Here is a 25457-nt window from a genome sequence, read left to right as displayed (position 1 = left end):
TATTTTCTACCTAATACATTATTCATCAGAAAACATAATGTCTTAACCCACCTTTATTTATATATATATATAATTTTTTAAAGAATCGTGTTATGCTTCGTGGATAAAGCTGAGAGCTTAAGCCCAGAAGACAGCTTCTCAGAGAGCCCTGAGGGACTGCTCCAAAGAGGTAAGGGAGGAGCCAGATAATACGGGAGTTTTGTAACAAAAACCAGGTAGTCGGAACATCAGAAGATTACTTTTAATTAAAGAGAACGAAACATCTCAAGCTAATAAATTTAGTGCTTTTCTGTGTATGGGAAGATGCAAGAGTCTGGGCTGATTGAAATCAGTCCTTTGATAAGCACCTTAGCTGTCTAGGGCCAGTGTCCTGCTTTTATACATCCTGAATCCCCTCAGGGGGCACCTTTGGTGGTGGCCTCAGTGGCTGATGGCTTGTTGGCCCCACAATCATTGTTTACTGATTTGGCAGGCAATATTTTTCATCCATAGTGCCTTCCCTTGGTCATAAATTTGCCCAAAGTTTGGGAGGTTCTCCATGACCAAATTTGCCCCTCAGTACTTGGAAGGCTCATTCGTAGATCAGGTAAACATCCTGTTAATAGGACACTCAATTTACTGATCTTTTTTGATTAGACCCTGTTGATAATCTAAAAAAATCTCTAGATCACCTCTTTTACTAGTCTATTATGATCCAGGAACTGTTTTCTCCTGCTGATTCTTCCCATAACTAGAGTCGAACTAGTATAATTATTCTTTTGTGTGTGTGTGTCGGGGGGAGGTAAGTTTACTTATTTATTTACATTTTTTGCAGGAAATACTGGGGATTGAACTCAGAACCTCAAGCATGAAAAGCATGCGCTCTACCACTTTGCGCTAAACCCTCCTCCACTACAATTAATTATTCTATGTAGAGTTATAAATGTGATCTATTGCATCTTAGAGACATTCTTAATGAATATCAGAGAGGACATGATTGACAGGCACTTGCCATGTTTGTTTTGTCAAAATCAAAATTGAAATACCAAGTCAAAGGTTGAGAAAGGAAGAAAATCAGTGTTGAGTGAGCACCTGCTATGACTCAGGAACATGCCACATATTTTATATTTAGTCAGCTCTGCCCACACCCACCAATCTGGATGGAATTCAGTCACTGCAATCAACCCTTAGGTCACAACTTTTCCCCAGCTTAGCACATAAACAGTCATACTTTCATCAGACACATAAGTCTATCACACATCTTTGACACACGCATATGAAACACCTTAAGTCTACATGCAGCATATCCAAGCATAAACTCTATCACACACAATGTAACACCTTCACTAATCACACAGCACATACTCTGCACACGTAACATAGAAATTTCCACACACATTGGGATGATATAATTTATTTAGAAAAGGGAAGACCATTCAGCTTGGGAAGACATGAAGAGAGTCAGTATCAGGAGAATTTCCGCATTAGTCAAAAAGTGGTGCCATGTGAGCTGAATCTTTTTTTAAAATGTAACAGTAAATCAGGTAAATAAGGATGGAAGTGTATTCCAGGCAGAGGAACAACATAGGAAAAGTTCTGATAGCAAGAAACAAAGTGAAACATGTTGGAGGACCTGGCGGGCCGGTGCGTTTGCAGTAAAAGAATTTACCAAGGACCACGAGGTGTTAAGAACAAAGGGAAAGTTGAATAGATAAACTGCTACAGGCAACAGCGGGCCACACAGATGAGAGATGCCTGAGTGAGCACCGAGGCTGAATGTGCAGGGTCTTTTACTGGGGAGAAGGGGGCTGTGAACACAAGGAGTAGGGGCTGCATGATCATTTCATGCACAGGTACCTGATTGGTTGTGAGATCTGTCAGAAGCTACTCTCAATAATAAGATGTACAACTCTGATAAGAGCAGGAGATGGGCTATGTCCTGGGGTGCTTAGTTTTGGTGGCGTAAAAACATATATCAGGAGAAGATGTTTTTACCCTGCTGAAATGCAGGTATGCGAAGGGTCCTGCAGTGGGGAGTGGGGGTTAAGGTGCCAGTCGGTTCCAGGAACATGGAGAACCCAAGAGTGGGGGTTTTTATGAACTTCCGAGAGCGCCAGCTGGCTCCACAAAACGTAACTCGAAGTAGTTGGAAAACATTGGCAGACAAATGCAAGGGCTATTGAGGGAGGCAGAGGACACCACTTGGGAAGCACTGAACACTCAGAGCTGCGGACGTGGGTAGAATTTTTAGTTGCTGACATCCTCTAACAGCCACGTGTCCTCTATACTATCAACATAACCATTCATGCTACAGTGGAATTCAATGTAGCTGTAGCTCTTGTAATCTTTGTAGTTATTTTTGTTATTCTCCCGGTAGCACTTCAGCGTTTTGAAGGGATATTGGGACCATATGTAGACATTTCGGTAGCGACCTCTCCAGTTCCTGCGGCATACGTTCTCAATTTTGTGCCATAAGGTATAGATGAAGATGTGGTAGTTCTTGTCTTTTGGAACATCTCTTTCCCTCATAAGATCGTTGCATTTGTACTTCCTGAATTCCCAGTTTGTGTTCAGGTGGTGCTGTTTCATAAATTCCCTCCAGGAGAGGTTCTTGCTGTGTACACAGAGCCCACATAGGGGGAACAGCAGGGCCAAGAGAGGGCCCAGGACCTTTAGAGCAGATGCCATTTCAGTCACCAGGACCACCTGTGTGTCCACAGGGAAGAGAGAGGAAAGCATTATCTCAACACTGCCCTAAGAGCTCAACTCTACCTTAAAATTCTTTTCCCTGTCATTGTAGGCACTGGGACCCATCTGATTCCCAGGCTAGAAGATGGTAAGTCTCATTAGAAAATAAAGTTTGTGAGAACTGAAAGTGTGCTAGAGCCTGAGAGAGACAAACACAAAGTTGTGAAAAATAATAATCATAGATAATATTTATTTTGAGAATTCCAAGCACCTCCTCCCTGCCCTCTCTTCAACATGAACTGAGAACCCAATCACCCTCTAGCTAGCTGTTTTGAAGTCCAGATCAATTCTCAGAAGAGCATGTGCCCTAAAGAAAATGATCTTTTAAGCTTTATGTCTGTGACGTGGAAAGGGCTGTCTCCTTTTAAGGGGACACAGAAGATGAGTAGAGACTTGGGAGATACTTCCCAGCAGAAAGGCTTTAGTTCCCTGAAATCCTAGGCTGCGACTACACTGACTCGGCAAGATGGTGCTTACGGGGTCTCGACTGCTTTCTAACGCTTCCCCAAAGCCTGTGTGAAACACACCATCACTTCTGATGACCCATGTCCCTTCTCAGAGGCCATTTCCCCAATTATCATCATCATAAATGGTCTTAATTTGTTGTTAAGAATGTCATCATAAAGGAATTCCAGTTTTGAAATATTGTTCTAATCAATCAAGGACCAAGATTGAAACTGTCCTCACAGACTTACTCTCCTGTAAATTAGGGCGTAGACATATTTGAAAAAGTCTCCCTTTAAACCAGCTCTCTGCCCTCACTTACCATGAGCATATGAAATCTCCAACCTGATTCTCAGCTCTCTAAGGGTGTGTCCTCAAATAAGCCTAATAAAGGCTTCCTCACAGATCTGTAAGAGTCTAGTAAGATACATGCATTGAGAACATTTCTGAGAATGTCTAGTACTACATCAGGCCCGGAAGGAGGGGTAGGCACTTTCTCATTTGTGACTCAAAGGGGCTAACTAAGCAGGATGAGAAGATCAGGATTCAGGCTCTTCCAACGTACAGTCAGCTCTCCGTATCCACCTGTTCTGCAGCCAGGGACTCAACCAGCCACAGCCGCAGATCAAAAATATTCCAAAAAACATCCACGAAGTTCCAAAAAGTAAACCTTGAATTTGCTGTGAGCTGGCAACTATTTACGTAGCATTGACATTGCATTTATAAAACATTTGTATTAGGTATTATAAGTAATGAAACAATGATTTACAGTATACAGGGGGATACTTCAGGCTATATGCAAATACTATGCCATTTTATGTAAGGGACTTGAGCGTGCATGGATTTGGTATCCTGGGGGTGGGGAGTCCTGAACTAATCCCCTGTGGATACAAGGGACAATGGTACTATTCTCAGGAAGATTAGAGAGGAAGTAGGGAGGGGCAGGGAGAAGAGCAGGGGGAGGCTACTAGGACTGTATCAGTGAGATCAGTGCTAGGTTGAATCCAGGTCTTTGCTTCTTACCAGTTGGATCCCTGTCCATTCTTAACTCCACCATCTAGAAGTCCAGTCAAGCCCCTTCCAGTGTTCCTGGGCCTTTCCCTTTAAGAATCCTCAGCACCCACCCTTCTATCCGTAACTCACCTTATTTAGATCCAACAGTCCAGTCACTGGTGGTAGTGGGGATCAGTAGGCGGATCTGAAGAGAAGAGAGTCTGTGTCTTTCCCTTTTTCTTAGCACCAAGAAGCCTGCAGCAGTGAAGGAAGGACTAGCAGCGGGAGGTGCAGCGCTCCAGTGGATTGGCAGTGCTGTGGGGGTGGGAGGAGGGGACAGCCTTACTAAGAGAACCAGTTCCCATATCTTCTCATCTAGAACACTTGGGTTCATTCCGAGAATAGCCTGGAGCAAAATCATCAAAGACTGATTTGCGGGCACAAAGGAATTGCAAGGCCCCGGATAACCCCAGAGAGGGGTTATCTAGAGTTGTCAGAAGACAACCAGAGATCTGGCTCCGAAACTCATTTCCCAACAAACTTCTAGGGGAAAGTCCCTGCATGGCTAAGCTATGTTCCAGTGGGAACCTGAGTGAGGAAAACCATATCTGGAGTTGTAAACTGTGGGACTTCCATTGAGAAGTGAAACAGTATCTAGTCAAGGGTACAATTTGCAGATAAAGTGAGATCCTCGAATGTGTTTTCTATCAACATATTTCTCCAAGGACTGTTCCTGGCTAAGCCACCTTGGTTGGATTTCTCACTGGGCCACCTTGTTATCAGAATGTCATGAAAGGTAACAGATTATGCCACCCCAAGATATGCCTCTCTCAGGGAGCATAATTTGCTTCCTCAAAATGTATATTTTTGGCATGTTGGATTATTTTGAACTGAAAAGAATCAAGGCCCAAAAGACTCAGGAAGAACTTTTGACCTTCCTTCTAACTGCCTAAAACAATTGTGGGCAAAGAATTTCACCTGCCATTTCAGTCAACAAACAATGTTGTGGCCACCAAGCCAGCATCCATTGCAGCCACCCCAAATGGTGCCCCCTGTGGGGAACTCAGGATGGAGAGAAACAGAACGTCAGCCCTAGATAGATAAGGTGCATATCATGGGAATGGTTTTAATAATCTTAGACTCCTGCATCTTCCTACATATAAAAAAGTGCCAAATTTGTTAACTTGAGATGTGTGGTTTTTCTTTCATTAACAGTAATCTTGTGATGTTCCAACTATTGGGTTGGTTTTTTTTGGTTTTTTTTTTTTTTTTTTGCAAAAACTCCTATATATCCTGGCTCCTCCCTTACCTCTTCAGGACAGTCCCTCAGAGTTGTCTGAGAGGCTGTCTCCCAAGCTTAAATACCCAGTAGGTCCAACGAATAAAACATAATTTTCAACCTTTAGGTTGTGCTTTTTTTTTTTTTTTTCCAGTCAACAGAATGTTCCAGGAAGAGAGCTATTACCATGGATAATTATAGTATAATATGAACTAGGTATAGCAGACAGGGAAGAATTTAGCAAAGTCTGTTAAAATTACTCTCTGTCCCATTGTCTCTGCAAGGCTCAGCAAATATTTGATTACCAAACATTTGCTCCTTTGATCGTCTGATGAATTGCCTTACTTTCCTTTGCAACATCCCCTTTGTCTGTAGCCGAGGATAGTATTTAAAGTGGCTGCTTGAGCCATTTTGGAGAGTTTTACTGTTTTCCTTGGTATCTTCCATGCCTATAGGAGATACACATGTTGTTAAGCTTCTGTGTGTCTTTTGTAAAAAAAAAAAGAAAAGAAAAGAAAGAAAAAGAAAAAATATGTTAAATAGAAATCTTAATTAAATATTCAGGAGACCAGAAAGGGGAGCACTCATGCTCTACAAGCACAGCAGAGCCCGGCAGGAAGAAGAAAGACTTCCTCTCCTTTGCTGGCTCAGACAGTGAGAGATTGTCGCCACTCAGCCAATGGAAAGCCATGCACAGTCTTCCTGTAGCCCTCCCAGCTTCCTTTGTCCCTCTGTAAATGAGGTCTCCTCTGCATTGTTGCTGGGAACTTGCACTATGGCTACAGACCCCAAACTGCAATTCTTTGCTGATCCCAAATACATCCATTTTTCTGCTGGAGAAATAACTAGCAGTCTGTTTGTCTAACTTAGGTCAACATTTTCTCTTGTTAATCTGTTTTTCTATTACAAGGGAATCTCAGCCGGGTCTCAGAACCTGGAAGTGTAGAGGGAAAGTGACTTTTCCTGTCCTATAGGCAGAATGTCTACTTTATATCCAGAACTTATCTTTAAAGCGTGCTAGTAGCAATGCCATCCTGTTTTATAGTCACCTGATCTTCTCTTTGAATGGGAAATATGTTATCAGGATTAGATGGGGACCTGTTGGCATGTATAGGGATATGTTGGTATTTACAGAAATTCTGGTGCACTTTAAACCCTAGCTCATGTCAAATATTCTTTGAATAACAGAGAATCATGTGCTGATAGACTGGACGGGGGTTGTCTCAGAGGACACTCTGTACATCCGCCTACTCTCTATCCTTTGGGTGAAGAAGGAGAATAAGAAGGTAGAAACTCTGGGCACCCGGGTTTGGAGGACTTGAGAGATGAGTCTGAGAAAACATGAGGTGGCCATGATGGGTCCATACAGCTGGAGCCCTTCCCAGCAAGTTCATGCTCTCTCCTGAACGTAAACCAAGTAGTGACTCAATAAATGTACAGGTAGGAGGGAGACACCACTAGGGTTAAAGTGTGAAAGGGCTAAGAAAGAGCTCCGTAGCTTTCCAAGGCATCCTTATGGCATATTACAGACCATCAGTGAGTAATTGAGAAAATTATAAGAAACTGTGCCAGTGAAAGTAATTTTTTAAAGAATAAACTGTTATGCTGATATCAATGGTTGATAATATTATTATATGGTTGATCTACTCCAGTCTTTTCCGGTGTCAACTTGTTCATCCAGTGTTTCTCAAATAAGTGTCATAATCTATTTTTGATATGGGGAAAAAAATTATCGTGAACCCAAAGCATCCATCCATGAACCCTACTATAAAACTAAGCCAGTTGGGAAGCAACCTAAATTTAATTGTGGCAGTTGTACCCCTTTATATCTGCAGAAATGAGCAGCCACCAAAGCAGCCCAAGAAGGTAAGTTACTCAGTGTTTCTGGAAGTGGTTTATTGGGTCTGTTTCCTAGAACTCTGTCTACCCCCTTTTAAAACAAACTGCTTAGGTTATGTTGTGGGACACAGGTGGGCGGATCAGTGGGCTGGTGAGCCGATGACACACGGATTGGTAAAAGAATTTACCAGAGATGAAGAAAGAGAATAGTAAAGGAGCTATTAGGCTGAGCTGCCATAGCCAAGAGTGGGCCACACAGATGAGAGTTGCCTGTGTGAGCACCGAGGGCTGGTTGTGGGGGTCTTTTAGAAGGCAGGACCACAAGGTGCCTGATTGGCTTGTGCACAAGTCTCTGATTGGTTGTAGGTGAGGTAAGAAGTTTAGGGTGGGGGGGTTTATGACTCTGATAAGGTGGGCTGAAACAGGCCAGCCTGAGCTACTGTGAGATTAGGCATTACCTAGTTACTTTGTTAGGGGAAACGTGCCCTGTAAAGAACGTACTTCACCTGTTGAGGGATCACAGCAGACATCTGAGAGCCCAGGAATGGGGGTCGTTGGACTTTGCAGGATGTCAGTTGGTCGCACAGTTTTGATTTGCATTTCCTTGATGATTAGTGATACTGAATGGATATACACATAATGGAATGTGACTTGGCCTTAAAAATGAAGGAAATCTTGCCATTTGTGACAGCTTGGATGCACCTGGAGGACACTATGCTTAGTGAAATAAGCCAGACACAGTCAGAAAAAAATTGTACACAGACCCTGTACGATTTCACTTGTACGTGGAATCTAAAATAGTCAAATCACAGAATCAGAGTACCAAGGTGGTTACTAGAGGATGCGGGGAGGAGGAAATGGGCCATGGAAGATGGGAAATGGGAGACCGTGGTCAAGGGATTCAAAGTTTCAGTTATTTAACTGAATAAGCTCTGAGCATCCAATATCTAGCATAGTGACTAGAGGCGAAAATAAGACAACAGGCCCCAAATAGGTTGCTTATGCTAACCTCCCCCATCACCAAACTAAGACTTAATTACAGTTTCAGGTCTCCCAGAAATGGAATTTTCAATCAGTCAATCAGGAATTGCCTGATCATCACTAGATAGGAAATCCACCCGATAGATAACTGTCATCCCCAAGGCAAAGTGACCTTGCAGTAACCAGTCTGCCTTTTTGCCTAATATAACATCTTGGTTCCTGCTCCCATCCACCAATAAAAGTCTTTCATTTAATACAGTTTCTTGGACCTCCTTTCTATGTGCTGCCTGATACATACATTGTATGCCAACAAGATCTTAAAAATCTACTCAGTTGAATTTTGTTTTGCTGGGGAGGAAGAAAACTTTCCTCTGCCCTTCTCGGTTCTTCTAGCTAGTCTAAGAGTTAAATTGACATAAAGCAGGTTAACAGGGGCAAATAAGATTTCATTTGGCACACGCAGGAGCCCCACATACACGAGAGGTTCAAAGGCAGAAAGGCAAAATGAGGTGTGTGTGCCACCCCGAGCTAAAAAATGGGAAGGGGCCTAAGGCTTCCAAGGACAGGAGGGTCACTCACTGGACGATAGTGGGCAGATGTTTGGTAACTAGAAGTTGGTCCTGCCATATAGTTGCGGCCACTTAGATAAAACTTATGTCTAGTAATGACTCTTTTTCTCAGAAAAGTCCCCAATTTAAATTCTCCTAGGTAGTTAAGGGAGGGGCAATAGTTTCTCTTGAGTTCACAGGGTCTCCACTGCCTTTAGCTCAAAACAATCCACATGCCAAAGCAGCACATCTTGGGGAGGCCTCTTCTGAACCCCTACAGTTTTTCTCCCAGCTTGATTGAGGTATAATTGACAAATAAAATTGTCAGATACCTAAAGTGGGCAATGTGATGATTTAATGTGCATACACATTGTGAAAGTATCCCCCCCATCGGGTTAACTAATGCATCTATCACCCCACATATCTACCTCCCTTTCCTTGGTATGAACATTTAAGTCCTACTCTTTTAGCAAATTTCAATTATGCAACTCAGTCTTATCAACTATAGTCACCAAGTTATACATTAGTTCCTCAGATCTTATTTATCTTATAACTGGGAACTTGTAAGTTTTTTTTTTTTTTAGCAGGTTAATTAATATAGTATCGTATACTTAAAAGGTGCTACCAGGGTAAATTCTATGTGTTTTCACCACACACACACACACACACACACACACACACACACACACACACACATGAAAGGGTAAATTTATGCAGTCATAGGTGTATTAATTAGCTTGATTATGGCGATTACCTCATAATGTATACGTGTATCAAATCAAGTTGTACATCTTAAATATAAACAATGTATGTGGGCTGTCACCCAAATGCCTTCAGTTTAGTCCTTTCGTACCCACACACTTTCCTTCTTTAGCAGCTAGCGTCTTCATGCATCTCTGTTCCCCAATTTGTTTCTAAATTTTCAAAGGGAGAAGGGAAGGGGTGTGAGAATTGTCCTGAGAGGAATCTTTCCCTCTGGAGTAAATGAGACAGACATTCTGTGTCCCCGTCATTGATCTGATGCTCTTCAGACTTGGACTAGAGTTTATGGGGATATTAAACTATGTGTGTGTTTATAAACTAGAGAAGAATTAAAAGAGGATAGGAGGGGAAAAAATCTCACACACAAGACTATTGTCTCAAATGCTTGAAATTTAAGGTATCTTATTTCTTTTATTATAAAGAAAACATGAAAAATCTTTCAGTCAGGAAGAGTGAGTCTTAATGATCCAGTACATTTTTAACACTCTGACTTACTAGGGGTTTGGGAAGAGAAGAACAAAATTTCTTATATCATTTCTTGGTCTTATTAGATTCAAACACAGTCAAGTTCCCAAATTTTACAGATAGAGCTCTCATCTGGCCAGTACATACTTCCCAAATTTTAACACTCCCCACAACAGCTGACTTTTGGGAATAACAAAAACCAGAAAGTTTCAGAACATCTCTTGTGCTGAAGTGGAAAAAGCCCTAGATTAGTAGCCAGTTACACTGGACTTCTGTCTCAGATTTTCTACTAGCTTTATGTTCTTAGCAAATCCCTTAACTTGGGGCTTGTGTATCTTGCAGCATCAGCAGCAGTGTCCCAGGGGTGCTGTGGCATTAGAAATGACGTAACTTAGATGAAAATGCTTGAAGTGCTCTGGACGTACATATAATGACTAAATTCCAGAGGAGAGGATCTGAGAAAGCCAAGGCGACCAGTATTACAAAAGGAAGCTTATTACAGAAAAGCCCAGGCCCATTATAAGTTTATGTCTCAACTTTCTCTTTCATGCAGTGTATTGAACAGAATGGGTTCTACAGAGAAAAAGAAGAAACAAGCAGAGGAGACAGAGTCTGGGACAGCTCAAATGCACTACTCATTGCTACTTAAGGAGTAAGCTAGAGGCCAGCTGCTGGGAGAAAACCCCTGCTGGGTGGCATCTATTTGTCAAAGTGCACAGGCACCTCTGGGTTACCCTCACAGGCGATGACAACACGTCTCATGCTGGCTGTGGCCCGGTACCTGCAGTTGGGAGCCCTGGAACTTCCTGTCTCCCTGCAGTCTGTGACCTTCACTACCCCCTCGTGGCAGTTCATCTTGCCATTCTTGCACTGAATGCTCGTGGTGCTACAGATGCTCTGAATCTTCCAAATGTCTTCATGAATGAACGTGTTGAAGTACTTGCACTGATATGAAGTCATCTTCCGTCTTTGCATCATCAGGTTGCAGTAGCTATCACTGCCACCTCTCCCAGCAGGGTCCACGTGTTGCCGCAGGAATCGTTGGTACATGTAACTCTGCCCGTAGGAAGGCTGTACCAGCCCAAGCCCCAGCAGGGTCAGCAGCACGAGCAGCAGCAATGAATGGGTCTTCTGGAGCGCCATCACTACCTTGGAGGTGCCTAGAGAGAAACCAAGGGACAGGAAAAATCATCCTGATTCAACAGGAAATGAGCAACACAAAGCAGCAAGGACAATCTTTGGAGAGTCAGACAGGTCCCTATTCTACACGTGCAGTTCAAGGGCTGGCCCCAACTGAACTCCTAGCTTGATACATATGGTTTCTACTGTCCTTTGTTTTCAAAGGCGCTGGCAGATCACACTGAGTGACCGAAATGGCTGACGAGAAACCTGCGCTTTATCCCACCTACAGCCTATATTTTGGTTAATGATAATGACTACGATCAGGCATAACTATCAGTCTTTTAAATGCCAGCCTCTAACTTCACAGCCACCTTTTGCCCGTGCACAGAAAGATACAAAGCTCTGTGTCACATTCCTGTGCCTGCTGCTGTGGATACGAGATATGGAGTTAGGAAGAGAGGGAAGTGAAGGCGTTGTGGGAGGTGGTTGGCAGGGAGGAATTGATGCTCGATTTACTCCTCACCCCAGGACTAGTGGATACAACTTCTGAAGATACACTTATCACTTAGGTAATAGCTTCATCACAACAATGTACTTTGGGGTTGTTTTTCCCAAATCTAATTTTGCACAGTTCTGTCTACTTTCTCAAATTCTGCTTCTTTGTGACCAATAACATGGTCACAAAGCAAGTTAACCAACTACAGGGAAGAATTAAGCTATTCATACAAGAGCAAACCCATGGCCCCAGCTACATTAACCAACCGATTAAACAAGACGTAGAAAAACATCCTAATGTAGTCATCAATGGTTGCATCTCAAGGTTCTAGCTACAACAGAAGATGAGATGATCCACAAATCATCCCAACACATCTTTTTTGGTCAGAGCTTGTCCCTAAGGCTTTCTCCACTGCACCACCATCGAATCTCAGTAAGAGCTTCTTTTCATTCTGTGATTCCAGAGTCTGAGTTCTGCCACGTTAACTGTGTGACCCTGGGGAAATTACTTAACTTCTCTCAGTGTATTTCCTCACAAGTAAAATGAGCATAATAACACCCACCTCTTAGGCATGTTGTGAGGAATAAATGATAAAATCAATGTAAAGTGCTTGTTACAATGCCTAGCACATGGTAGCTGTTGAGTAAATGTTGCCGAAGATCACCTTTGCAATTTCCATTTTTCTTGGTTTTCTTTGTAGCCTTCAATCTGATAAAATAATGACTACACTGAATCATATGTATTATTGACCCCCCAACTTTGGTCGAGTACCTGTACTCCCAAGAAATTAGAAGGCTGTTTTTAAGCGGAAATGTCGCCGATACTAGAATTTATGCCTTGTCCCTAGACAAATGTTTCCTCTCCAAAGTGCATGTATTTTTCTTCCTTGCATGTCACCATTCTTCAAAGCACTTGACATTTGGGGGGTTTCTTTTCTTTTCCTTGCAAAGTCAACACAGCACAGTGGACTAGGATTTTAGCTTCCCAAATGATTCACTTGAGGTAAAATGACTTGCCTGCAACTTGACATTTCATCCTAAACAGCTTTTGGTTGTGAGAGAAAGAGACCAGAAGCAAAAAATACTAGGATTGGGGGCTACCCAGCTGTTAGCTCCATCAGGAAGCACCCCCATCCCATTGCCACATGATTTCCTGGGACACAGTCTTTTGTCCTAACACCAGGGCAGGAGATGCCATGGTCATGCGCTAAGCAGAGGTTTGGAGATGTGAGTTTTCACAGCTATGATGTGATCAGTATAATAATGGTCCATGCCTTTGACTTTCATGACCTTGAGTGGACAATGATCTGTATGGAAGCCCCATTGCCTCATATGAGGGAGACAGTACTGGTTGGAGAACCTGAGATGTTTCCAAATATTCTACCAAGCACTGGAACTTCCTCACTTCCTGAGGGCTTTTTTATTTTATAATATTGACAAATTTTCTAATAAAAGAAATTTGGAAAACTCTTCTCAACTACTTAGGAAAGAAATGACAATGTTTTCAATTTTGAAATCAATTAACTCAAGGCAAATATATTCATGCTCTGAATGTGCCCTGGTAACTGACTTCTCCTTGTTTTCCTCCATAAATGAGAACACTTTCAGTGAGGCTGGGCTCTCTGTGGCACCTAGACACTGGTCTATAACCAGGTATTGAGGAACCAAGCCTTCTGGCTCATCTCAGGGCATGTAGGCATCAGGAGAGGCCATCTTGCAGGAAAACTGTGACCACTATACTCATTCACAATACAGCAAAACTAGTGACGTATAACTGTAATTTATTAACTGCTTTCTAAATAAAATATCCAGGTACCGATTGACGAAATAAAGTAACAGGAAGTTAACCACTGAACCTGTGGATTAATTAGCACATTTTACAGAGACGGTCTGTTAATCAAAGTTCATGTTCACTTGAAAACATATCCAGTTGGAGAAGAAAGGATAAGTTTGGAATCTTTCTATGACCACCCTAAGACCTTAGAGTTGCCAGACAACAGTTGGTACAGTTAAAGAGTAAAGAGAAAATAATGTAGTAATCAAATTTCTTGATCTTGATATGAAATAACTTTGAGACTATCCTGGGAACATTTCGTTCAAAGCAATGTCAAATTACCTCCTGCTTAAGGTTAAGAGGTGGCTGCCCTGAATGGATTTTGGTATTCATGCAGGATTACAAATGTGTGTGTGTGTGTCTGTGTGTGTGTGTGTGTTGTGTGTGTGTGTGTGTGTGTGTGTGTGTGTGTGTTTGACAGAGAGAAAGTGTAATTAATCTGTTTTTATTTAGTCCTATACTCCTCTTCCTAAGGTTTAACATTTGTAAAAGTTATACCTGCTTATTATTTGGTAACAGTTTGCCCCTCTTGAAAATTCTGCTCCACGGCCATTTGGATTTTCCCAGAAATCTCTGTAAGATGAATTTAACATCCTTGCCATCACAGAAAGGTAAAGTACACCTCCCTAAGGCCTGATAAAGAACTGACTGGTAAAGAAAAAGGCATTTCTGTTCCATCCAACCCTGGAGTGGGGGGGTCGCGGGGAGGGGGGAGAAACAGCTGAATAGAGAAATGGGGAGAGATCAATAGGCCTGGAATCAGTGAGAAAATCTGATTCTTAATGATTTCAGAGATGTTTTTATTTGGTAAACATACTGTAAAACAGAAAACAAAGGATCAGACAGCTCAAGTTCTGGACCCCTAGCAGTGAACGCTGCCACCACTGTTCTGGGGTATGGATGGGAGACGGAAGGAAAGAAGGGCAGAGCCAGCTCCGGGCTGCCAGCTTCAAGGGAAAAAGGTCTCATCAAGGTGGACAGGAAAGCCATTTCTACAGGCAATAACAATGACTCTGTAGGATTTTGTGGCTCTGTACTGGCATGGAGGCCGGGGGGACCCTCCCTTGTGCTTGCAAGTGGTGACCTGGAAAGCAGACCTGCTTCTCCTGAGACCTATCCCGTAAGGCTCTCCATTCGTGTCTTCACAGATGGCCCTGATGTTGTTGCTACTGCCATGAACAAAGGTGTTGGTGTCTTTGCAGGGTGAGGTCAGGCCTCGTCTCCTCATCATGGTTTCACAGTATCTGTCATCCCGGCCTCTGGGGTTGGCATCATGGTGCTTGGACAGGAATTCCTGGTATCCCTGGGCTAAGGTCGGTGGGATCAGACCCACACCCAGCAGGAAGACCAACAAGAGGGGGCCCATCACCATCTTTTCCAACAAAGGCTCCTGCCAAGGGCAAAAGGAGATACGATATGGGCACAGAACAGCGTTGCCACATTAGGCTAAAAGGACAGGGACTTTTCTCTCTGACAGGGTGTCATGGATCAGTTATCCTCTGGCACCTAAGTATTCTTTTCTTTCTCTTTCCTCATTGATCTCATGTTTCTTGTCCATCAACTTTTTGAGGAAAGTCTATTCCAATGTTTCCTGAACACAACTTCCAGCCCCAACCACTCTTTCTTATTTCTTAGGATCACTGAGTATGTACCTTTCTATCAGTTGTAGCATTACAAAAATCCATACACAGTCTTTAATTCAAGGATTAACTAACCGAGTAACAAATATTACACAAGCCCCTATTGGGTTCCAAGCACTGTGCTGGGTCCTGGAACACAAAGACCACTGACACACCTACCAGAGGGTGTAGCATCCCTGGGGAAGGGATGGAAGAACCAACTTACTGAGATGAGACAGTAAGATGGGAGGTGAGACCTGTGAAGAAGGGGGACTTTTAGGGAACCCTGAGTCCAGGGAAGCAGCAATCAGAGAAGTCCAGGTACTCAAGTCAATCAGTCAGTTGACTGTGAGGAGAGACGTGAGAGCAGTTTCACCTTGAGGTGAAGGGAAGCAGACCTAATTCCCCAAGGAGTAGGTGGTTCATGGCCAAAGGTGGGATTATTACGTACTATTTGGAAAGAACAGGGAGGAGCATGGAGGAATCCACGTAAGCTTGGGAGTGGGTCTGGGGTCAACCCTTACAGAGGACTGGAGGAAGAGGAATTCAAGCTCATTCTTAGGAGCTTCTTGCATTGGGAACAATTTGAATTATTCTCAGAGAATATTTTTGTTTCCCCCGCATACATACATAGACTGTTACACAACAGGAAAATGGTGTTACCATGTCAAACAAACAAACAAAAGTCCTTAGACCTTTTCATCAAACCAAAGGTCTTATCACTTGCTGTAATGATTTCTTAATGTCATCCTCAGAAGAAGGAGAAGAGCAGCCATCATCTCTCAAGAGCTGTCAACTGAAACACTGGACATCCCAGGGGTGGTGTGTCAGACACTCAGACACACCCAGAGAGTTAATAGAGTGCTTCTTCCTGGGGCATAATTTTAACTTAATGATAGATAATCAAAAATAGAACTAAACAAGTAAAGATGATAACAAAAGAGAAAACAAATTTTCCTATGAACCACTAAGATTGTATCTTATGAAACTTGCTGATTTGAAAATAGAAAGCTATTTGGTATTTGCAGCAGGTAGTTTCTGACTATACCTTCAGTTCTTCAGAGAAAATTTGGAAGAACAGGGCCTTTAAAACCCACCAAAGTCCTCTTGTAGTAGCTCACAGTGAAAAAAAAATGGGACAATGAATATATGTATGTTCATGTATAACTGAAAAATTGTGCTCTACACTGGAATTTGACACAGCATTATAAAATGACTATAACTCAATAAAAAATGCTAAAAAAAAAAAAAGCCACCAAAGTCCTACTCCGTATTAAGCCAAATACATGTGAATGCCCACACATCCAAGAACAAGAATGACTTTCCACTGGAAACTGGAAACTAATTTTTATGATTTTGCTTTTGGAATTGTTAGTCTACGAGTAACTAATTTATAGCTGGCTATGATTTCTTGACAATCCTCATACCTACTGAGAAATTCTTACAATGGGAGAAAAATTTGACCTTCAATTTCTTCTCCTTCTTCTGTATCCACTTGCTGCACCCAGCTTTAATGAATTTGAACACAAGTCACGAGTTTCCAGGTACATATATGTGCATATATGTCCACTTTACAATTGTTTTTTGCTTCCTCCATCTCTGAATTCTTCTGGACAGGAGTGAAAGGATGGTCAAAACTTTTTCTTGTTCATTAGGGCCTTATGGTCTTTTGTTGCCTCCTAGATCTTGGTGAATTTTATGGTTAAATGAGGCTTTTAATTTCTGTGGCCACACGAATTCTCTTTGTTGGTTTCTTCAAAATGGTACTTTCTTCGTCTAGTGTGCCATTACAGTCCCTTTTGCCTTTTGTTTCTTCCTTATGGAGCAAAGGTGTGTGCTCGATGCGTCCCCTACATACAAAATGCTGGACCCAGGATTCTAATCCTTGGCATTTAGGATGATCCATTAGAGGCTAATAAGTACGCCTTTTCACTTTATATAAAGGCACTGGTCTGCGACCTTCAGTTTATTCCTTTTCTTGGTGGCGGAGGTATTTAGGATTATTCATTCATTCATTCATTTATTTTAGTGGCGGTACTGGGGATTGAACCTGGGACCTCATGCATGCCAGGCATGTGCTCTACTACTGAGTGTATCCTCCCCCTGCAACTTATTCTTAAATGTAATGTAATCTTTATGAACCCTAAATTTGTACATTGTCATGGATACTTAATTATTAATTTTATAGTGTTTTTTTGTGTGGAAGTCAGTTTTGTGTGTTGTAGCCCTTAAAGAGACCACAGGTCATAGCACTAAGCCTATCGTGCTGCTAAACAGCCCTGGGAGCACAACCGTGAATGCAGGAAGATGAAGGGCTTCGGGGTTCTGCTGGCTCCAGGGGAAGGCATGGGGCAGGGTGAGCAGAGTGACCTCTCTTTCTCGTCAGCATTTGGCATCGATCCCCCTTGTCTGTTTCATCTTAACTGTAGACAAATCTGGTACGCGGATGAAGAATTACCAAATTATACGCTAAGACTTTTTTTGGTTATTCCTCAGTACTGAAGTAAATAAACAGATATCAGCTGAAAAGATTTCCTTTAAGCACATGAGAGCATAATTTGTAATAGAAGCAGCAGAAGTGTGTTCTTGGGATTTTAGCAAGAAAGTGGTACACAAGTGGGAGGGGAGAGCCACACCTGAGAGAAGAACAAGGACGCTGAGGTGGCTGCTGCTCCATCACAGCTGCTGGGCTGCCTGGCTCCCCATGTGCTAAGCTCTTTTACATTTACATTGTGCTTTTCAGTCTCCTGGGTTTGTTTTCTCTTTCTAGTCTTTTGCAAGACAAAGTTTTATTAATTTGTAATCCATTAAGTCTCTTGCTCTGCAATGGACAAATATTGCCTTCCCATGTCAAAGTCAACTGTAGAATGGCAGGCTCTCAAGGTGAGAAGGGTCCCCACAGGTCAGAGTTGACACTTCTCTGCCAGAGGCCAGAATCCCAGAGTTCAAAAATCTGGAAGCAGAACCTGAGCTGGTAGTACCCAGAAGAGGCATTAGGTGGCAGTGGCGGGTAGGAATGGTGCCAACATGTTCCACACTGTAGAGGAAACTGGGGGTCCTTGGAGGAGGTGCCAGGATTGCACAGGGGATGTTGCGGTTCACTGAAGTAAGTATGAGCTGGCAGGCTTGTCTAGAGACTCTCTCCAAACACCATATGCTTTAGATATTAAAACGAAGGACACCTCCCTAGAAAGGAGTGTCAAAGCAAACATCACAAAGCTCAGGATATGCCCGCAAGGACATCACAAAATAAAGATTTACCTCTTGTCAAGTGCCATTCCCAAACCACCATTCATGTGATCTTGAGCAAACAATTACCCGTGTACTCACCAGTGTTTCCTACTGGTGCACAATCCACAGGAGGGCAGAGCTCATGTTATTCACCTTGAATCACAATGCCTGCCTCACAGTAGACCCTTAATAATAATTTAATGACTGACTTCATTTTCCTCTCCAGGTCTGAATTTGTTCATCTATAAATAAAGTGAGTTGCTAGAGCGAAAAGTCTGAAATTCCATGGGTTCTCATTAGGTGTAAAGGAGCCTTTCAAGTTTCACTAGCAAAAGTCCAGTGTCCATGGAATTGTAAAGGTAAGTCTGTATAAGTTTAGTCGGTGGCACGAGGCACAAGCTGGAAGAGATGATAGGATGACCTGCAGCCCAGTCTCACGGGTGTGCATCCTCCCTGAGTCTCGGTGTGTAAACCAAGCCCACATCATTTCTAGTTAAGGCACTGGACTGACATTGCACTGGGGCTCTGCATCCGAAAAAGCCATTTGTTCGTTGAGAGGCTGATGGTCCTCATGTCCCTGTCTGGGGCGGTAAAGGATCTTTATTCCTGATTTACAGAATTTGCACCTTCATTCTGTAACAACTCAGCTAACGTTTGCTCAGGCTTATTGTAGTCTTGACTCCCAAAGACATCCAGAAACCAAATCCCAGCAAGTACACACCATGGCCACCGCTATCTAACATCTGCTCCCACACTCACACCTTCCACACTCATATATTCAATACTAAATTTCCCCAAAACAGAGGTAAAATGCAATTGGGAGAAAACAAATAAGAGACAGACTGTTTGTAGTACAGAAGTGAATCTGCCTAGGCCAACCACGGTGCAGAGCCTCACCTCTGGTCAAAGGTGGTCAGACTCATCCACACATACCCTTCTAGACCCAAGCACATAATTGTCAGTGGAATTTGTTCCATCTGTTCTTTAGGCTAACTTGATCCTCTGTCTCAAACCAATCCCTTAGTCTTTACAAAAATTAACATTCTCTTCCTCTCACCACAGGCAATATTTGCACTCCAGGGATTCATCAAACTTTATGCACCAGGGGATTACCTTGACCAGTTGTGATCAGTATCTAAGGTTAGAGTTTCCATGAATATAGCTTCACACTTTCATGTGTTCTAGAGCAATTTCCTTCAAAGTGCAAGCATACCATCCAATGAGTAGTCCTCCTTTTTAGTTGTTTTCTTCTTTCTTCTCTTCAACCTGCCTGTATACCTCTTTTGACCTTGGGATGCATTCCACTTTGCTCTCAAAGAGCACCCAAAATTATTCTTTCTTTTTCTAATGGAGGTAGTGGGAATTGAACCTAGGACTTTATGCATGTTAAGCACACATTTTACCACTGAGCTATATCCCCTTCCTCCTCCTACGACCCCCCTCAACCCCTAAAGCTTTAAGGAAAGAAAGTAGCAGGAAAGATTACAAGAAAACAGCTAAAAATATACTTTATCTTTCTTTTCTTGTTAAGTCATACATAATGCCTGTATCCAGGGGAACTCCGGATGGCCTTCAGCAAACAGCTTTCCCAAATCTTTGGGGACTTAATCACAATTTAGGAATCCCTCCTAAACCTCCACTTACTCCCAGTCTCACCAATTTCCCTTTAGCTACATATAGGATATTGTAAGAGAAATCTTTTCATTTTAAACTTTGGAATCTAATTCATTTTCTTCTTAATTCATGAGCTTGGGCCCAGCAGCTTTAAAAGGGGGGAAATGGTTTCATTGAAAAGGATGGACAGTTAGAAATAGTAAATAAATACACACATGCCTAATAAATAAATAAATAGAACAATAGATTACCCAGGAGGAAGAATCTTACAAAAATCTGGAAGTTTCCCTCCAACTGAAGAGAGGTTCCAGCCACTTGTTCCTAGAGGTGGGGTCCAGTGGTGTGAACCTGGAGGCCCCTCCTGGTTCCGATTATATAGGGATCAGATGAACTGGGTCAGGAGACTAGATCTAAAAAGTCCAAGTCCTGGCAGAGACATCAAAACCAAGGACACTGCTCTTAGACAAACAAGGAAAGTCACCCTCTCCAGGGCATGACTGGGTCAACTATTAACCCACCTGAGGGGATTAGAGATCTGTTCTGGGAGGCAAAGTGTGCTGAACATGGCCTTTGGTCCCAAAGCAGCCTTTTTCTGATGTCCACGGACGGTTCTTACTCTTGCCCACAACAGAACTCAGGTTTCATGGTTCGCATGCAGTGATCTGGGTGCAGACAATGCTGTTTCTTGGGCCAGCTCCAAGAACTGCCTTGGGAGAAGCCTGCAGAGCAAGACTGGGGGCTCCCAGGAAGACGCAGATCCACTGTCCTTTCTGTTTAGACACATGACTTGGGTCCACGAAACGGTAGTAGGTAGGAGTCACAGAACCGGGAAGGCACCTCCAGAGAGGGTTATGTGACAGGTGTTAGCACCCTGTCCCTGACCTCAGCCTCCCAGCTACTAACCCTCGGAAGTATCCTTACTGTTATTTCCTGGGCTTCTCCTTCCTTTCATCCTTACCTGTGCATAGAAACAACCTTTTTTTTTTTTTGCTTATAACTTTCTTGACTTGCCCAGCTTCCGCTTATAAAAGCCTTTCATTGTACAGCTCCTCAGAGCACCTCTCTTACTTACTAGATGAGATGCTGCCCCATTCATGGCTCATTCAAAAAGCCAATTAGATCTTCAAATTTACTCGAAACCATTTGGTTTTTTAACAGGGATGCAGGGCCTGTACTGGATTCTAACAAGGTGCCCGGATGCTCACTTTCCTTTTGTGGGCAAACACAGTGTTTGAGAGGGGAACCTGTGTTAAATTGATCATACTTTGCCTTTTGAACACACAGCAAAAAACAAAGTCCTAAAGTTTTCAGTCACTTATCAGAGAGGAGGTTGCCAGGCCCATTGCAACACCCTTACTGCCTCAGCAGTCCTGGACCAGGAAGGAGCAGTGGGCTCCCACTGTCTGTGGGGATTAAGGTGACTTGATCAACAGCACCCACCCTTCTCTGGTAAACAGCCTAAAAGCAGATAAGATACTCCACTCCAACATCACACACGTACCGTCCCGTGGCCTCAAAGCCCAGTGCAAACACCAGCTCACACGGAGACCAGCCTCTGAGTATAGAGGGTGCAGCCTGTGTCCCTGAGCAAGGCGGGTTCTTTTTTTGCTTCGGGGATTTCACCAGGCCACCTTTGGAGATTTCACAACCTGTCGTAGAGTTGACAATGCCAGAAGCCACCTAGGTGAATGGCGGATGATTGCTTTCATTCTAAGTGTTTTTCTTTTCAGCTTGGCACCATGAGGTTATGATGAAACAGAAAAGAAGGTTTTGGAATAAAAAAAAATTTTGCTATCTCATTAAAATGCGTTTAAGGGCTTAGTCAAAATACTTATAATAAGGAATTACAGTCAACCCTCCATACCCACAGGTTCCCCATCCTTGGATTCAACCAACCATGGCCCAAAAATATTTGGAAAAGCATTCCAGAAAGTTCCAAAAAGGAATCTTTTAAATTCGCTGTGCCCCAGCAATGGGCTTTATATTGTATTAGGTATTATAAGTAATCTAGACATGATTTAAAGTATAGGGAGGATGTGCACAGATTATATACAAACACTATGCATGCCATTTTATATAGGGGACTTGAGCATCGGATTTTGGTATCTTTGGGAGGTCCTGGAACCAGTTCCCCTTGGCTACCAAGGGACTGCCTTGTAGCCTGTGACTATGGTGTATCTTTTTATTAGTAACTTTAATAGATGTGAAGCACTTGCCAATTGAGAAAAAAAGCTTATATACATATATATATATATTTTAATCCTTATATAGTTTTAAATGTTCTGACAGTTGGAACTTTAAAGTCATTCCCCTTTTCCTGAAATGTTTTTCTGTCTCTCCTTCAAGCCAATAGTGGGTTCCCTGCACACGGACACAGGAAGCATGGGTTCTCCTTCTAAGGACTTTTGTGCTCGTGTACTTTCCCCTTTATACAGACTACATGTGTTTCATTCTGTCCTTACGACTAATTATGAAATTATTGGGATAGAGGCAAGGGGTTAATCTCTAAATTCCTTTATACCTCTAACAGTTTTTAGGTCTATAGACATGAAATTTATCTAATAACCAAAGTCATGGTTAAAAGAGGATGAAGCCCAGAGAGAACGAAGGATCCCACCTCCACTCCAGGAAGTGGGGGACACTATTGATTGAGGGAGGATGGGGACAGAGTCCTGCTGACACGCTTATATTTCCAAACAAAGACAAACATTAAACATTCACTTTCAACAGACTCTGGGTGTGAAGGAAAAGCCCAGCTGGGCTAACAAGCTAAGTCACAAATCTAAGTGTAACAAGTGTCGGTTTACTGATCTAAGTTCTGCCGGGCTAACTCGTAAATCTGAAGTTTAGTGTCAGTTTACTGGGCTAACAAGCTAACTCGTAAATCCAAGCTCAACAAGTGTCAGTAATGTGATCTGTTCCGAATTGATAAGCTTCAGTGTACTGATTCCTTGCTTTTGTTGTTTGAGCCTTATTGGCTAATAGCCCATACTTGTAATTAACCCTATGAAACCTCATGTGCACGTCTTGGAGGTGCTCAGAGCTTCGGAGCAGAAGCCCCTCTGAGCCCGCCGGCGTAATACATCTGAGTACTCCAACCCTCCGAGTGGTGCTTGTTTTTTGCTGGCCTGTCATTTCCATAACATGGGTTCTGTGCCCATTCCCTCTTTCCCAGGTATTTCAGTGTGTTCTTCTGAGAATAGCTGTTAACAGAGATTGCTCTTTGCGCAAATACAGAGTAAATAAAAACTAAAGAGGGATTTCACTGGCCCACTGTGGTCCACATTCTTGGCAATTTACTTTATGAATCATACTGGTAAATGCTTCCAACAGTAACTCGACAAACCTCTCAGTTGTGCCTGTTTATAACCTCACATCTGCTCTTTCAACAATAGCTGGAGCCATTTCTCTTTTCCTGGAATGGTTTTTCCCATCCTCTCTGCCAAACTAGTTCTCCACATAACATCTTTCATATGAGCCACGTTCCTAACATCCTGTAGTCAGAATAAGGATTGGGATCTAAGCGGGGGAGCTCAGAGACTATCTGTCAACCCCTCACTTTACAGACAAGGTACAAAGGAAGAACATGTATCGCCCAGTGAACATCTGCATTTCCAGGGACTAGAAGCTTCCCAATGCACCACACAGCTTTCATAACTCGTGAGCAGCTTACGTAATTAAGTAGCTCTTTGAATTTGGGGGGGGGGGGAATGGGTAATTAGGTTTATTTATTTATCTTTAATGCAGATATTGGGGGAGATTGAACCCAGGACCTTATGCATGTTAAGCACTCACTCTACCACTGAGCTATAAACCCCAAGTAGCTCTTTGAATATCTGTGGCTGCTTCTGGGAAATGAGCCATATGCTATTCAGATAATTATGTCACTTGGGTCTCCAGTGATTACATTTATGACTTGATCATGAGGTTCTTAATGACACAGGAAAGGTCTTGGCTCTGTCCAGGAAGAGGACATTTTCTTCTACCCTTCTAGGTTCTTCTGGCTGGTCAAAGAATCAAATTGACATGAGACAGATTAACAGAAGAAAATCAAAGAGATATTTAATAACAAGTACACCGCAGAGAGACCCAGGAAAACTGAGTAACTCCAAAATGGCAGAGGTCCTCTGTTTAAATACCATCCTCAGGTAAAGACAAAAGAGGATGTTGAGGGTGGGGCAACTTAGATATGGGAGGTTACCAGGAAAAGCACAGTGAACAAGGGTAAGATTGTTATGCAAACTTAAGTCTCTGCCTTCTCCCTTGGCAGGAGTTTACAAAGATTGTGTCATCCTCCTCTTCCTGGTACAGGGAGGGAGCCACCCTTACAAATGAAGATTTCCCTTATAAACATAAATGTTTTTCTTACGAAAAGGGAATTCCTGCTAGGTTTTCAGGATTTTCCCCTTGTCTGCCGTTTCTTAGAAAATAACCAGCTTAAAATAATATGCCAAAGAGATATTTTGGGCTGACAAATTCTGCTCCCCTGCAGCCTATTTGAGATTTACCCCGTCCCCAGAATGGTGCTGAAAATGTTTGTTTTGTTTTGTTTTGTTTTGTTTTAAACTGTCTTTCCTAAGCAAGCCCTGTGTTCATACCATTTGATGTGCTGTCTTAGAGTAAGAAAGCTGAGGATCCCAAGTTTCAGTAAGAAAGCTTAGAGAAGAGGATGTTGGCAAAGTGTCTCAAAGAATTCCACAACTAGGGCTGAGGGTGGATTAAGGTCCAGGTAAGAGATAAGTAAACAGAAAAGGAAAACGTGAGTTCCCAATAATGCTCACAAAAACTGAACAAGGCCTGTTCCATAAATCTGGCGATTAACCTGGGTACCAAGCAAAGAAGCCTTAGTTTGGAGGACAGGCAGGCTTCCCCAGATTTCCCTTCGGTTGGAGTCCTCCTTTGAGCCCATGTTCTAGGCAAAAGACGTTCACGCTGGCCTCTCTACTGAGCTGCAGAAAATAAGCACCCGAGTAGGAATGCGGAATGGCGAACTCTACAAGAACTGAACTTCACCTACTTCCTTCCCATTCCTCGAATCCTCCAATTCCGTCCCTCAAACGCCTCCTGGAGGAGCCCCACACTGCCTCTGCTAAGAAGGGACTCCCGCGGCCCAAATGCCCCTGATAAAGCTACCAAAAAGCAGGAGGGGAGAGGGGATGGAGGAACACGAGTGTGAACCCACCTCGGCCTCGGAACAAGCTGCAGAAAAAGGGCAGGACTGGGAAAAGAGAAGTTTTTGTTTCTCACCCGCTTCTCCTCACAGTGATGACGACGGGTTAGCCGGTAGAAGAGCAAAGGTGTTCTTTTGAATCTCTGTTTAGATCTGCATGCGGTCAGCGTGCATATGTGTGTGTACACGGACGGCGTGGAGATGCAAAGAGGCGAGGAGGGTCAGAGTGAGAGCCTTTTTGTAGTTGGGACCGCGCCCCGTTTCTCGGATGAGGCGCCCCCGACGCCGCCCAGCCAGGACCCGCCTCTGAAGCAGGAGTCAGAGCAGCCCCCGC

General features: G+C 43.0%; 3 protein-coding genes across 6 annotated transcripts; all 3 read right to left on the bottom strand.

Annotated features, from left to right (window-relative positions):
* Positions 1-1385: 1385 nt before the first annotated feature.
* On the bottom strand, positions 1386-4473 carry EDDM3B (epididymal protein 3B). The gene is made up of 2 exons (XM_031452758.2): positions 4315-4473; positions 1386-2685 (listed from the first exon to the last, which is right to left on the bottom strand). Exon 2 carries the CDS (start codon positions 2665-2667, stop codon positions 2227-2229), a length of 441 nt encoding a protein of 146 aa, XP_031308618.1. The 5' UTR covers positions 2668-2685; positions 4315-4473; the 3' UTR covers positions 1386-2226.
* Positions 4474-9958: 5485 nt separating this feature from the next.
* Positions 9959-25340, bottom strand: RNASE4 (ribonuclease A family member 4). 3 transcript variants are annotated; one of them, XM_010990214.3, is made up of 2 exons: positions 25201-25340; positions 9959-11198 (listed from the first exon to the last, which is right to left on the bottom strand). In XM_010990214.3, exon 2 carries the CDS (start codon positions 11179-11181, stop codon positions 10738-10740), a length of 444 nt encoding a protein of 147 aa, XP_010988516.1. In that variant the 5' UTR covers positions 11182-11198; positions 25201-25340; the 3' UTR covers positions 9959-10737. The 3 variants fall into 3 exon arrangements, with proteins under 3 accessions (XP_010988516.1, XP_010988517.1, XP_031309247.1); XM_010990215.3 differs by having other exon boundaries at positions 25136-25275; XM_031453387.2 differs by lacking the exon at positions 25201-25340 and adding an exon at positions 14587-14712.
* Positions 11205-25333, bottom strand: ANG (angiogenin). Of its 2 annotated transcripts, XM_064485780.1 has the most exons (3): positions 25201-25333; positions 14587-14879; positions 11205-14062 (listed from the first exon to the last, which is right to left on the bottom strand). In XM_064485780.1, the coding sequence occupies exons 2-3, from the start codon at positions 14859-14861 to the stop codon at positions 13966-13968; spliced, it is 372 nt and encodes a 123-aa protein (XP_064341850.1). In that variant the 5' UTR covers positions 14862-14879; positions 25201-25333; the 3' UTR covers positions 11205-13965. The 2 variants fall into 2 exon arrangements, with proteins under 2 accessions (XP_064341850.1, XP_031309248.1); XM_031453388.2 differs by lacking the exon at positions 11205-14062 and having other exon boundaries at positions 14121-14879.
* Positions 25341-25457: the final 117 nt, after the last annotated feature.

Source organism: Camelus dromedarius, chromosome 5 (genome assembly GCF_036321535.1).
Source record: "Camelus dromedarius isolate mCamDro1 chromosome 5, mCamDro1.pat, whole genome shotgun sequence".
In the NCBI taxonomy this organism is placed as follows: Eukaryota; Metazoa; Chordata; class Mammalia; order Artiodactyla; family Camelidae; genus Camelus; species Camelus dromedarius.
The sequence above is the reverse complement of the archived record's forward strand: the minus strand, read 5'-3'. Positions and strand labels throughout refer to the sequence as shown.